Genomic DNA, 14388 nt, shown 5'->3' on the forward strand with positions numbered 1-14388 from the left:
TATTTGCATGCTTCCTTCAGGGTGTTGCATTTACGGTGGCCAGCAGTGTATATTTAATCAAATAATCATAATTAACTGCATTTAATAACATATAATCGCATTTACTAATATGATATATAGTTGACGCTAAACATAAAAATAAGAATAGGTAATATATGCATTATATGATGAATGATTAATGTTAAAAGAATAGCATTAATTATAACTTAATGACGTCCTAACAGGCTGATGAAGTGACATTCTGTCACTGCCCTGTTGAGTGACACTTTCTGCTTTTTATTTCCCCTCCAGCCTACTTAAGCTTTCTTTTCCCCCTAGTTTAATAACCCAATATGGGTAATATTAAACTCTAAGTAGTTTAATACAACCATGGCGAAAATCGCACTACTAGTCCAGGATGGCTAAGAAATGACTCAGGGGTATGCACTGTTCGCCAATTTCAGTCGGAACCCACAGGCCACTATGTCATATTTAGAATTTAGGATAATATATTAACATCGTTTGTTTCAAAGGAACACTGTTTGTATTAAACCGGTAATTTACAACGGTGTGTAGCATAAAAATAAGAAAATATGCGTATAGTTTCATACATATGTTGTGCATTTTTATGCTCCACATCGATTCAAAACCAACAAAGATTTTGTTCATTTGCAATTACAACAGATAGTTTTGTTTTTTATTCAATAGGTGCAGTAGGAGTCTTATCTTAACGGTGTTTCTTGCATTTAAAATATTTCACGGTATGAATAGTGAACATTTATTCAGTTATTTGCAATTTTTAGCTATAAATATTAAATATTTTTTGTGCTTTTCATTTTTATTTCTAAATATTAAATATTTATGCAGGACATTAGAAAATTTCCCTCCTAATATTTTATTTATCTCTCCATTAATTCTAATTTTTTTTTAATTCTAAATTTGATTCGAATGTCACTATAGAGAATATTATTTAGCTTAGCCACTTTTTGTTTTCAGAATGGGCAGACCTTATATTTAACGACAGATGCATGTCTTCCTGACACATGCTCTTCGGATGACATTCACGGTGACGTGATGAATCTATTGGGTATTTCAAGAGAATTTTCATTCACTTTCGCTCTTTCTTAACCCAATCAAGTAATTCACCATTAATTCACAAGAACAATGTATGAAATTATTTCTTCCATGTTTAGAACCTTGGCTGAACGTGACTGGGTTAAGCCTGAACTGGACTTTGACGCTTTCTACTTGCAGAGATATAAATCATCCTCTCACAACAGGAGCTATAGCTATGCTGTGAGTACGATACTGGATCTTCTATAGAAGAATACATTTAAAACGGACTTTATGTATTCGAAGATTGCAAAATAATGCTTTGAATTTTTAAATTAGGGGTGCACAGCGTGTACTGCGCACAAAACCTTTTCAACTTGCAACCGTTATTTCTACCGCTCGCGAGGCAGAAACTTGTATACACGGGGAGACCATAAGACTATTATTTTACGGGACCATCCCGTAATTTTCGCCACCTCAACTTCTTTTTATGAAACATCCCGTTCTTTCCCCTTATTTTCAACAAGGCTTAGTTGAATTTTTGAAATCAAGAATTGAAATTATTTTCATGATATAAATTATATGGCGATGATTATGACTCTATCATGCGATTAGTTATAGTCATATAAATATATTCATTCCACATATTTGTCAAACCATATACGACTTAACACGTGGGACTTAAGTTTATCCCCTTTGCTCACAAGCTATTGGGAAGAAATTCATATGATCCCTATTTGACGAATGGGCGATAAATATGGTGACCTTGTCCTAACCTAACCGCACGTTAGAAAAAGGGGAAAAAGGTGAAGGGAAAAAAGTAGGATAAAAGGAAGGAAAAAGCAAATGAAAGGAAAACAGTACAATAGATAAGTACAGATAAAAAAGGATAGAGATAAGAGAGCATAAAAATACGAAGCATATTTCTCTTTTTACCCTCATCCTACCTGTTCTCTTTCACTCTTATATGTATATTGTAAAAGGATGCATCATGTGTAAGAAAAATATCACTAATGATTGTATAGAAATAAAAAGAAGATATTTCTAAGAGAACAATTTCGTAGGGTTACAACAAAGCCTCGCGATGATGAGGAGAGAGAGGAAAGAAATTAGAGATAGCTTGTTTGAATGTATTCCACAGGCGTTTGGACGCAATATTACGTCCTTGTTCATAAAGTAGTTAATATGGTTTAAACACTATGCCCTATTAGAAATTTGACTAAAAATAGTAATTAATCATTGATTTTTATTTCAATTTTTTTACACGTGTTCTTTATTGTATGTGCTAATAAAAAGTTTTAAATATTTAGGATACTTAAATTTTAAGAAAAATGCATTAGAAGCAGCTTGTACGCAGGATAAAATGCCATGACATGATTGCAATTAAATCTATTTTTAATTAATTGCAATGATTTCATTGTATTTTATTGTACGCGCAAGTTGCTTTTTGTTTGCTCAAATGACAGTTTGTCAAACATATAGTTTTTTCTTTTGGTTGATTACACTTTTTTTTTTGGCTGTAATTTAAAGATTTATTCACCTTTCACTATTTCCTTGGCTTAAATTGGCAATTTTACTTACCTTTGACAAACTTTTCGATTTTAATTGTCAACTTTACTTGCCTTAGATAATTTTTCTTTTGGCTGTAATAGTCACACTTTAGTTGCCTTCTGCAATGTTTTTGATCGCAATTTTTCCTGATTTTACTTGCCTTTGAGTATTTTTGACTGTAATTGGCAACTTTTCTCGCATTTGACAATTTTTGGCTGTAATTGGCAACTTCACTTGGTTTTGATAATTTTTTTTGTCACGTATGGATCCTGATTTCACGTATTTCTATGAAGGAAATGTGGTGAGCTTGGTTAACGTGTTGCGCGTTTACATATATATTGTTACTTTTTAGCAGAACACCCGTGTGTCTGATGGAACCCATTGGCAAACCGCGTGCAGTCAAGAGACAAAAAGTTCTACACTCCTGGCTTTTATATATATATATATATATATATATATACAGATTGGGCGAAAAGTGCGTAGAAACTTTATAAATTTATAACAACCGGAAAAATGACCGAAATGGAAAACGGTTTGCAGGATTAGCATCGCTAGGCCACGGGAATTTTTTTAAGAAAGGAAAAAACTCAAAAAACATCCGATAGGTGGCGCTGACGTACACAAGTCAAAGAAAAGATAAGCAAATAACGAACAGAATGCCTCCAAATCGTTTATTACAGCAGTATATGTTCCACATGACTGCCACCACCACAGGGGATAACACATCACTAACACATTGCACGCGAGTCACAAATAAAGCAACGGCAGCAGGTCCGGATACCTCTTGGGGGAATCATATATTTTAGTTCCAACAGATTTTATGGACCACTACTTTCACAAACTTTCGCCATATCGGAATTCACTGCCATTAATGAGAAGGGTTTTAAACGAAGGTGCTGTTTATCGGTGGTCGCCGCAAGTTCGTTGCGGAAAATATCTTATCTACATCCTCCCTCGCATTCGAACCCGGGACCATGACAGCAACCTTCACGGTCAGAGACGAGCATCTTACCACCACGCCACTCGGGCGCAGAGTTTATGAACCGGATCGATGCACTTTTCTTTGATTTGTGTACGTCAGTGCCATCTATCAGATGTTTTTTGAGTTTTGAGTTTTTTTCCATTCTTAAAAGAATCCCGTGACCTAGCGATGCTAACCCTGCAAACCGTTTTTTTATTTCAATTATTTTTCCGGCTTATATGCATTTATAAAGTTTTTACGAACTTTTTTCTCACCCTGAATATATAGATTATAGAATTAAATGTTCTGTGTGTGTTATTGTGTTAAAATCCTTATTTATTGTATTGGCTCCATTTTTGCATTTGCATTTTTTTTATATTCCTGCATCAAAATAGTTTCATCATATCCGTGCTCGTTCTGTTGGTGATTTCCGGCACTGCAATCACGATGGCAGAAAGGTACCAGACAGGATATTCTAGAATGGATTCTGAAATGACTTGCTCCGGTGACGGTCTTTCGATCGCTGATGGATTACGGAAACCTAACGAACAATCGTCTCTGTTAAATCGAAGGCAAAGTACGCTATAAACATAAACTATTTTTTTTTTTTTTTCTAAATTGGAACGTGTTTGTCGACTTGAGCTGTAATGAAGAATGTGGAGATCACTTTTCAGCAATGGTTTCTCAAATGGCGCGTCGCCAACTTTCAGCAGGGGTGTCTTAGCCGGCTGGCCTGAAAGTTGATGCAAGCCTGATTCGATCCTTCGCAGCAGTTCTTTGTCAGACTATTTATTCTGGGGAGCTTTAGATAAGCATTGACTAGGGCAAGGGAGTCGCTAGTGACAAAAGTTTGAGAACCACTCTACAGGCTAATTCAAATTGTTTGTTCGCAGGACTGTAATACATGTACTACCATTAGAAATATACTTCCATTACGAAAAAAAAAAATTAAAGGACATGCGGTTTCATATTTTTCAAGGGGTCGTGTACATAAAAAAATTTAAAAATAAAATAACTTTCTATGCAGTGCTCATGTGCTATAATTTCCAATTAGTAAAATATAGAACCTACTCCGGAAAGCCTTTCGCAAAAAATTCCAAATTTTTAAAGGCAATATTTATGGAGGTACAATATTTGACTCTGAAAATTTCTGAATTTATTGCCAGTAATCGGGAGTGTGGGTTCATATGTCGAAAAAATGAAACTTGAATTCAAACTTTTGAATTCAAATTTCAAAAATTCAGGAAAGAACCACTTATTTCATTTGCAATTTTCATGGGACCAATAGTATCAAGTTGGAACTATCATCTTTTCCTGTACTTTTTGGAGAGAAATTTACAGCCCGTATTTTCACGTTTTGTTCCTCAAAAGGTTGAATAATTACTTCTTTTTTTTATAATTCAAAATAATTCTGTCTAACGGGGATAAATATAGCTGACGCAGCAAAAAACATTCATCATTTAAAATACCTAGTATAATAATCTAAATAAAATATATATAATGAATAGTTTAGATTAAACATAAGTGGTTCTCAACCGGGGGCCATATTGCCCACTAGTGGTACTAGGATAATTCAAGGGGGCCACGGAAGAAAATGGAGAAAGGACCATGACAAGTGGTTTGGAGGGCTGCAGAGAGCTTAGAAGAAACATTAATGTGTGAAGAAATAAAGCTTTTATATTAGTGGCTATACACTTACAGAATCCAACAAAACTACCCATAAAGCAAGGGCCATTTTAGGGCATGGATCCACGCGGACCTCACCGCCTACATTTCGCAGCAGGTTCCCTAGATGGGGGTTTTTCACAGGCCCCCGGCTAGATTTTTCACAGACCCCTTTATATTAAATTTATAGTGTGAAAAAAACAAAAAATTATGAAAGCCATGTATGGTCCCCGGGCTACAGCTCTGTCAGTCCCACTCTTGTGAGGGGGTCATGCCCGGGGGTCTCACGACCCTAAGTAACCCCACCTAATGATATTTTGTATAGTGCAATAAATTTTGAAAATAAGTAGAGAATATGTAGGATGTTTATTTCCACCAAAGTGAGGGACAACCATAGCATCACTTTGCCTAGGGAGACCTATGATGTTGAGACGGCCCTGCATAGCGGGGAGCTCAATAAATTCTAGCCCAATGGTCTGGAAACCAATCTTATTTGCAAAATTTTCGTTCAGTATAAATTCAATTAAAAAATATCAATTCAATACGTATAAAGGAACTTGCTTCTAGATGAGGGTCGAAGACTGGGTAAAACCGGGGAGCCGCAAGAAAACAAATATGGTTCAAAGGGGCCACGGCCAGAAAAAGGTTAAGAAACACTGGTTTAGATTATTCAATTTGTGCAGAGTCCCTAAAAATGGAAATTTCTCAAGTCAGTACAGATTTGCCGGTAATTCACCCAAACGTAACACTTTTTTTTTAAAATCTTAATATCTTGATTATTATTCCATTCTAAAATATGAAAATGAGTGACGTTTCGGGTAAAGTTCTGCATTTCACTAATTTAAACCCCACACGGGGACTGTATAAATTTCTTTTTGTTTATTTGTTATATGCATGACCCTTTAAAAAATCCTTTATTTTAAGAAACCGCATATCATTTGAAAATTTCATTCTTGGAAGTGCACTGCTTCTAAACTCAACCGTTTCAGAATTGGCCCCATGTTCAAACAATTTGAATCGACCTGTATATGACAGGGCAGGACAAATCTATTGCCCGACATGCCTAGAGTATATAGACATTTCGACACCGGTCATGTATTTTTTCGACGTACAAAACGGGCATATAATATAGTATAATAAAGAGCATATGAAAACCCGAAAAGAAAGAAATGCGCGTAAATAATACTTTAGTAAAAAACTTTACCTGTGCCTTTTGCTGCCATCTATGGAATAAAAGCAAATTATATGATTCTGTAATTTTTTTTTTTATATATTTCAAATCAATGTGCAGCATGAAAATGAACAGCATCTACCTTAACTACCTTAACACTGGCCAGTTAATTTCTCAGTGTGCTGCCTGCAGTATCCGTTTTTATGCAGAGATGTTTGCGCATTTTTCCATTGTATTTATAAATATTTATACAGTAGGTTAGGAAATTTTGTCTTCTAATATTTTTTTTCGCAGGTTCGCAAATTATTTCCTCCTATTTATGCAGGTTCACGAAAATGTTCGCTTAATTTCAGCGGTCTGCAACGCGATAAATTTTGAAAAGAACACTCTGAACTAAACCGTGCAAGTTCCAGGCATCCAGTGCCAATAGTTAAGTCTATCCATTGCCTACAATACGACAATATAATGCCTCAGATAGATTTTTTAAAGAGATTTTAATAAGAGTTATGCTGACTTGTATTGACGGAATCCTGACTCATTTATTATTCATTCAATTTTGTAGATCATTGTCTTATAAAATTGTTGAAATGCTTCTGCGCAATCACGAACACAACGAAGATCTTCGACGTGAAGCAAGTGAAGGCCAGAGAACCTCTGCTCTGTCTTCATGGCGTCAGGTTCATCGCCATGACTTGGGTCATCCTCATCCACACTTACAACAACACTTTCACGCTAATACCTAAAGGTATGAGGCAATTGCCCTCCAAATATCGAAAGTCAATTTCCTATTCCTTGTCCGATTTCTCGAATTTGGGTTTTAATGGTATCTTTTTTCTTTCTACAGATGAATTTCGTAAGTCTATGTACTTGATGAATGATTGGACGTTTCAGATAATCATACAAGCTTCTTTTGCTGTGGACACTTTCTTCTTTATCAGGTAATGGCCATTAAGACATACTGATGCGATGCCACAGAAAACATATTTTTTATGCGAGACACAATACTGTGTACTACCGTCAGAGGCGTCGGAAGTCTTTCGAACATGTGGGTGCGTGTCTTCAGCTGTATGTATAATAATTTCGATTTCTGAATCGATTCCAGAAGTGCTCAAACCCATGCCACAAATTACCGCGGGAACTCGAGCACCCACACCGACCTCCAACTCCGACACTACCGGGGTTTTCCTTTCTGTTCTGTTTGATAACCTTTACTTTTAACTCTCATATTACAATTGCATTCCCAGGATAGTAGAGATTTTTGTGAAATCGCATGTGAATTTCCCTTTCATTCCTCTCACAAAGTCAATCCAAGGTTATGGTTTCGGAAGAACAATCTTTTTTCATATATATCACTATAGTCCGTTTCAGGTTAACTTTGCAGTGAAGGGGAAGCTACGAGGGAACCGCATCACTCGTTGCTATGGGGACGAAAGCCTCTCAACCAATGTATCGATGCGCGACCTTGGTAAGGTATGGCCGATTCTCGCCAATCTCACTGAGAAAAATGTTTTTTTTACGTGTAACGTAATTGCACAGTTAAATTAGTAATAATTATAGAATTATAGGAAAACCATTGCCGATACTTTCAGAAATTAAAGTGAGGTTTTTGAAATCATTTGTTTTGTTTTTTGATTAGAAAGTGTTTTGAAATTTAGAAAAAATAATTATCTTCTATCAGCGTGTCACTTACTCTTCATTAATGTGCCGTGAGTAACACTAAAAATTTCAAAAAACTGTCGTATGTTTCTGCAATATTTCCCTTCCCTTAGTTGAAATTTATTTACAAAAAAAATCCAAACAGTATTATGAAAGCAACGTATAATTTTAAAATACTGTATGGCTCTCAAAAAAACTTGGGGATTTTTAATTTTTTCTTCAATTTATATGGAAAAAACTGATGTTAGATAAAATTTTTGAAGCCAATCAAAAAAAAAATAAAAAAAATTAAGAAGCAGATTAACTGTTTTCATGTGTAAATGCAAGAATAGCACCGAATAATAATAATGATACGGAAAAGTTTAGAATTTTTTACTCACTTTTCTTGCCGAAATTTCCGTCGCTCGACCCCCCCCCCCTTCCCCGAACGGTATACGTTGATGTCACTTGTTTTCACGACAGTTTTAGTATTTTCTTACGGTTGATGTGCTGCTCATGCTTATTACGGATGAGTCTGATCGAGTTTTGTTTACAGCGAATATTCAAAAACCAAAAATGTAGTATTCAGGAATAGAAGAGCAGAGAACTTTCGCGTGGCTATCTCGGGTGAAAATAAAGATACAACTGTCACATAAATGACGAAAGCCCAAACCACTGTGGACCCCTCTCTCTCACTTATTTTATCTGAAGAGACAGTAAAGGCAAGGGGCATCTGGAGAAACAGGTGGGTGGAAGATGGCGTCCGTTCGTTTGTGTGAGTGGAAGACGCGACTCGTGTCAACACTCTCCGTGATCGGAAACTAAAACTATCCCATAAACATGGCAAAAAGTAAATAATTTAAAAAAAAAGGAGGACCAAAAACCAAAACTTCTGCACCCATAGAGGGCCTCTCACGATAGTATCGGCACTCTCGAGGAAGAGAAACACTTCTTGTAATCTATGAGTGAATATCTGAAATCACTGAAGCCTATTTTTGGGAGAAAATAAAACTGATTGAATATTCGTTTTTATGCAAGCTTATAAACTGCGTGTAAAACTGAATGAAAAATTGTATCGTTATAGAAAATTCAACCTAATAACGGAAAAAAAAATATGTATATACAGCATATAATTGTGTGACGGAAAAAACACGACAGTGATATTGGCGGGGAAAATTTTTAGGATATCGCGCCAGAATGTCGTTGCCGTTGCCATGGATTTTTAATAATATTAACCAATATTTTTTATAATTTAAAGATTTTAAACAAGTAAACATCGGTTGAAAACGATATTTTTTTCAGTATTTTTTTCAAAATCATAGAAAAAATTTAAATATTCTGTATAAAGGATCATCGTAAACCTCCGATTTATGAGAACTATATTTTGCGGCGAAGGAATACACTTTCTACCTTTCTCTTCACTGCAAAGTTAACCTGAAACAGACTAGTTTCATAAAGCAAATTATGGGACACGACATTTTCATAAAGCTGTGCACTTGAAGTGTAGATAGCAGCACCGACTAACATGCATTAGTCAAGAAATTTGGCAAAATTTGCTCTTCTGTGTTCAACAGATGACACCACACGAACACCTAAATTTTCATCAAGTGTTCAGATTATTAGTTTCACTAGCATTGTATTTTTTTTCCTCTGTAATGTAAGTAAATAAATGCTATATATAAAAAAAAATAATATGCTGTGAAACCTCACTACAACGATGCTTGATATAATAATATATCCCTCTACAACGATATTTCTTTTCAAATCTTGTTTGCTATGAAATTGCCGATAATCTAAAGCAGTGTTCTCTCTCTCTCTTCAATCTTTTAATACTTGCGGACCGGTGAGAGGAAGCGAAAAATTCCGCGGACTGGCATTAATAGGAGAGATAATTTAAGAACCCACGAAAAAAAATAAGAGGAAAATTTTTCGACTTTTTGAATTATTGTACCCATACATTTAAGTATAGGCTATTCTATCACTATAATACATTGGGACACCTGCTGTCATCTATCGAATAAAACAAAACTATCTCTTCTAGTCCCGAAACTAAAATTGGCTGTTCCTTCTCGAAACCGGTGTGCAGCATCAAAATAAACAGTTACGTGGTATGATATCATATATTGCTAATTTTAATGCTGTACACCGGTGCAACTTTTTACCGGTTATCTATGTTTCTACGTTGGTCTACAGTAGAATTTCAGCTATTACTTTTCGTGTGCTGAATATGAACACACACTTCCTATTAACGTTAATACTCTACAATTATACATGCAAGAATGAGCGTTCAGCGTGAACCCCCTACCCCTCTCCTGCTGCCATCGATAAAGCAAAACGTAACTATTAATAATAATTCTTCGAATAAAATCGATTCTTGGGGTTTTAAACGTTGTTCTGCATTCCCCCCCCCCCCCGCAGGCCATTATTTTGCCGCTGTAGTGATCGAATGGTCATAATGGCGGATTCACATCATGAGGACCTGGGTTCGAACCTCACCGTCACCACAGTGGTGGTCGGCTTAAGTTTGTTTTCTGTTGGCATTCCCAACTTTCAGGCGCGAATGCGAGCCAATCTTCCCGTTAAAGAGTTTCGCCACAGAGAGCAACAGGCCTACAATTATTCAATCATTACTTGGGCTCGGATTTTTATGCCCTAGAGATGGAACGTCGTTGCTGATAGGTTAAAAACCCCGAATTTACCCCGATCAGAAACTACGTTGCATCTTTAGGGACATAAAAAATCCGAGCCCTAATCATCATCAAAAATTTATGGCAGATGGCAGCATTATAACAAACATTACACAGAAACTGCGCCAAAACCATTTTGCAATGCAAATAAGTGAGAGTTGTTATTCGAATTTTTAGAAATTCTGCAACACAGCGAGAGATGAGTTTTTGTTTTTCGATCTCATTCTCGAGCGCATGCTCTGAAACACCTAATCTCGAATACCATTAGCACAGTTACTTTTTGCGGCCACTAATGGCTCGTATATCGGCAAAATTATTTTATGACCAGCCCGTATTTGATGAAACTACTTCGATGCAGTTTTTTTTTTTTTTTGGTATGAACAACACCGATTTAGAAGAGGTATCAATAATAACATAAATTTATCAGTGCGTGATGATGATGTTGGTTCTCGATATAACGATGATCCCTTTCCTGCTATATTTTTCATAATCAGCGGAGTACCGCTATATCCAGACTTCACTGTGAATGGATTTAAAATTCTTTTGAGCTGTTATCGATGCGATCCGAAACTTCTTCTTTCACTTTACAAGACACTGAGCCATTTCTTCGAATTAAGGCGTCCGACACAGCCCTGTGTTTCTCTGTTATTATTCCATTACCAAAAGAAACGTGTTTTGTGTTTACTATACCAATTTTGTTCATTTTCAGTGGATTTCTCGTGACTCATATCTTCTTACGGGAAGCGAAAGCGAGGGAAGGAAAAATCTCTTGGATCTATTTCTACGTACATCGGTACTGGAGGTGAGAGTTTACATATAAACACGCAAGGCGTTACAGGGTGTTTCAGAAAAAAAGACTCCCTAACTTTGAAATGGCATAACTTGGAAACAGAGGCAGATAGAAAAGAAGAGGGAGTAGAGTTCGTTCATTTTTGGCAGTCCTGGAATTCACAATACGCCAGTTTGTGGTATTAGGTAGCACTTTTCTAATAGCACTTCTGGCGCCACAGTCACGGTGCAATGGCCTTTTAACGGTGGGTCATATTGTCCCACGCAAGCATGGGTCATATGACAGTACGATGGATTCGAAATGGTCCCCAATGGCACAACTAAAGTTAAGAGTGGCGTTTATAGCCACTTCCCTGCAATGTCTCTATTACGATGAATGCGTATGCTTCACAGAATAAACTATTCAAACCACAGCTGCTTTGACCCTTTAAGCCAGGCATCTTCAACCCGTTTCTCACGAGCACGATGGTGCTCCTTGAAGCACCCAGAGTGCTCGATACTCGCGTCCGATTTCGTGCTCGTGAGCACTTGATCAACGTTCCAATTGAACACCTTGTACTAATTGCATTCAAGAACAGTTTGTATGTCAAACTCGCCGTAAGGGGTGCTCTTCATTCGATGATGGGGACTGGCAGTGCTCGCGACTAGAAAAAGATTGAAGACCTCTGCTTTAAGCGGTTTTAAAGTTTTCCTGATCCACATTATAACTGCAACAGTGGAAATCACAAAAAGAACTTTCTAGAAATTTCCACCTGTTTTCAAGAAGAATGTTTTTTCCCGATCTCGAGAGAGCTGTGATAAATGCTTCCCACCCAACACAAAATAATAATAATAACAACAAAAAAGGGAAAGAAAAAGAAACTATCGTTTTTCTTTGTTATTTACTCTATAGGCATAATGAAAAAAGAGAAAGGAAAAACATTCTTTTTTTCTCTCTCTCTCTCCCCACCCCTGTTATCAGACTGAACAGAAGACCACTCTGTCCACTAGCAGTTGATTATCAGGACTGGCTGAGGAAAGAAACGTGTTACTAGGTGAAGAAAACGTACAACGGTTTGTGGGCTCAGGGTTGCCGATATGAGAGGAGCCTCAGATATCTCGGAAATGCCGCTGTAAAGGTTAAGAGTTCAACCAGCTTTTATTCAAACTGTTACATTATTTGATGGCTCTTGTTTTGAACAATGGCGTTCTAATAGCCCCACACAGAAAAAAAAAAGTATTGTCATAAAACGGCCGTGGCGCCATCCGTTTTTCAAAATTGTAATTAATTTTTAAACCGGTGTACTTCAAATGTAACGCCTGCTCATTGAACGTACCACTTGTCACATCTTTCCATATATCTTTCCATATATGCTATTTCAAAGTTTTTACAATTTATACTATTTCAAGGAAGCCATTTCTGAAACGCTTCGTTTAATAATCTGACGAAATACATAGCTTCTCTGATTCTAACCATATAGTGTCTGATGATATTAAATAGGTTGACACCCACGTACATGCTGGTGCTGGGATTCCATGTGGCCCTGGTCCCGACGATGTACACCCCGTTCTTCGTCAGAATGAGCAATGAGGTTTGCAAATGGTGGGTGAACCTGTTGTATTTGAACAATATCGTTGAAGTCGGGAAAACGGTACGTCGAGGAGTTTTTCCTTCACAGCTTTTAGCATTACCTTTAACTGAATCAGCTGTGCTATGGGTAACTTTTCTTTTTCACATTGTGTATATTGCGTTTTCTTTTGCCAGTGCATGAGCTGGACGTGGTACCTAGCGAACGACATGCAATTCTACGTCATCAGCCCGATATTCCTATATCCTTTATGGAAGTACGTGCATTGCTCGTCGCGATCCTGGGGCGCATATCATAAATAATTTACTCATATTTATTTACACGTATTTTATACTTTGTTCATTCAACAGGTGGCCGAAATTCGGGTTGACGTTGGTAATCGCCATGTTGTGTGGGAGTTGTTTGGTATGCGGCATACTCACTTATCAACACGATCTAATACCTGGTTACACCCAGCTTTCGGAAACGACTAACTTCACGCAGTTCGTACCGAGGTAAATTGTGAATTTATTACCAAAATATCAACTAAATGAAATTTAATCTAAACTCATGAAATTTAAACTTTCATCATTCAACGCCTTTGATTGTTTGAAAACTGTATCACAATTGTTTGTCGCAGTTTAAATTCCAGAATAATTGCCTGTACAAACAAAATCATTTTTGAAACAAAAGACTCAGTGCATGTGGCCCTGGACTCAGTGCTTGTATTCCACAATCCAACGAGTGTTCGCAAATTTGCTGTGGAGGGGGGGGGGGGGATAAATATACCGAGATGAACAGGGGGGGGAAAAAATGTTGTTTCTCTCCACCAGGAACCGAACGCAGGACCTCTTGCGTACTGGACAAGCGCACTTACCATTATACCATAGAGAGAGACAATCCTTTTTCCCTCAAATTCCATCTCTGTGGGTGTGTTGAGTCAACAATTTAAGGCTTCCTGATGGAGCTCGGGCATACTTGGCCCACCCGTAAGTCACTGCCCGTAGCCAAACATAAGGCGGATATAGGCTTCTCGAACGGGGGGAGATGAATGTCCACCTATACCCTTCCGCCTTGGCCAATAACATAATTTGTTTACTAAATGTGTGTGTGGATGGCGATCGCCCTCATCAGGAGCGTACGCAAGATTGACCTTCGGAAGGAGCACAAAAGACTTGGGTTGGGGGGCATCTTGTCCATCTGTATCCGCCTATGTATCCATATATTTGAGCTGCGAGGATAAAACTTCTGAATGCAGAAGAGGAAAAACTCATCACAACAGAATCTTGACTGTCTGTAGTTACACTTAAATAAGATCTAATGTATAAAATATTTCTCAGCTCCTGTTTG

The 14388-nt window shown here is 37.1% G+C and overlaps 1 protein-coding gene across 1 annotated transcript in view; it reads left to right on the forward strand.

Annotated features, from left to right (window-relative positions):
* The window catches only part of LOC149084103 (nose resistant to fluoxetine protein 6-like), a 34438-nt gene that overhangs the window by 10360 nt on the left and 9690 nt on the right, over positions 1 to 14388 (forward strand). The window contains exons 3-11 of the mRNA XM_089234447.1: positions 976 to 1066; positions 1173 to 1275; positions 3940 to 4121; positions 6943 to 7125; positions 7225 to 7318; positions 11412 to 11504; positions 12972 to 13122; positions 13236 to 13315; positions 13410 to 13553. Of these exons, the coding sequence (XP_089090573.1) occupies positions 976 to 1066; positions 1173 to 1275; positions 3940 to 4121; positions 6943 to 7125; positions 7225 to 7318; positions 11412 to 11504; positions 12972 to 13122; positions 13236 to 13315; positions 13410 to 13553 (1121 nt within the window). The remainder of the gene's footprint in view (positions 1 to 975; positions 1067 to 1172; positions 1276 to 3939; positions 4122 to 6942; positions 7126 to 7224; positions 7319 to 11411; positions 11505 to 12971; positions 13123 to 13235; positions 13316 to 13409; positions 13554 to 14388) is intronic.

This window comes from Pholcus phalangioides, unplaced genomic scaffold, assembly GCF_987345545.1.
Source record: "Pholcus phalangioides strain wild (caught in Gottingen) unplaced genomic scaffold, Ppha-v1.0 ptg000008l_1, whole genome shotgun sequence".
Classification (NCBI taxonomy): domain Eukaryota; kingdom Metazoa; phylum Arthropoda; class Arachnida; order Araneae; family Pholcidae; genus Pholcus; species Pholcus phalangioides.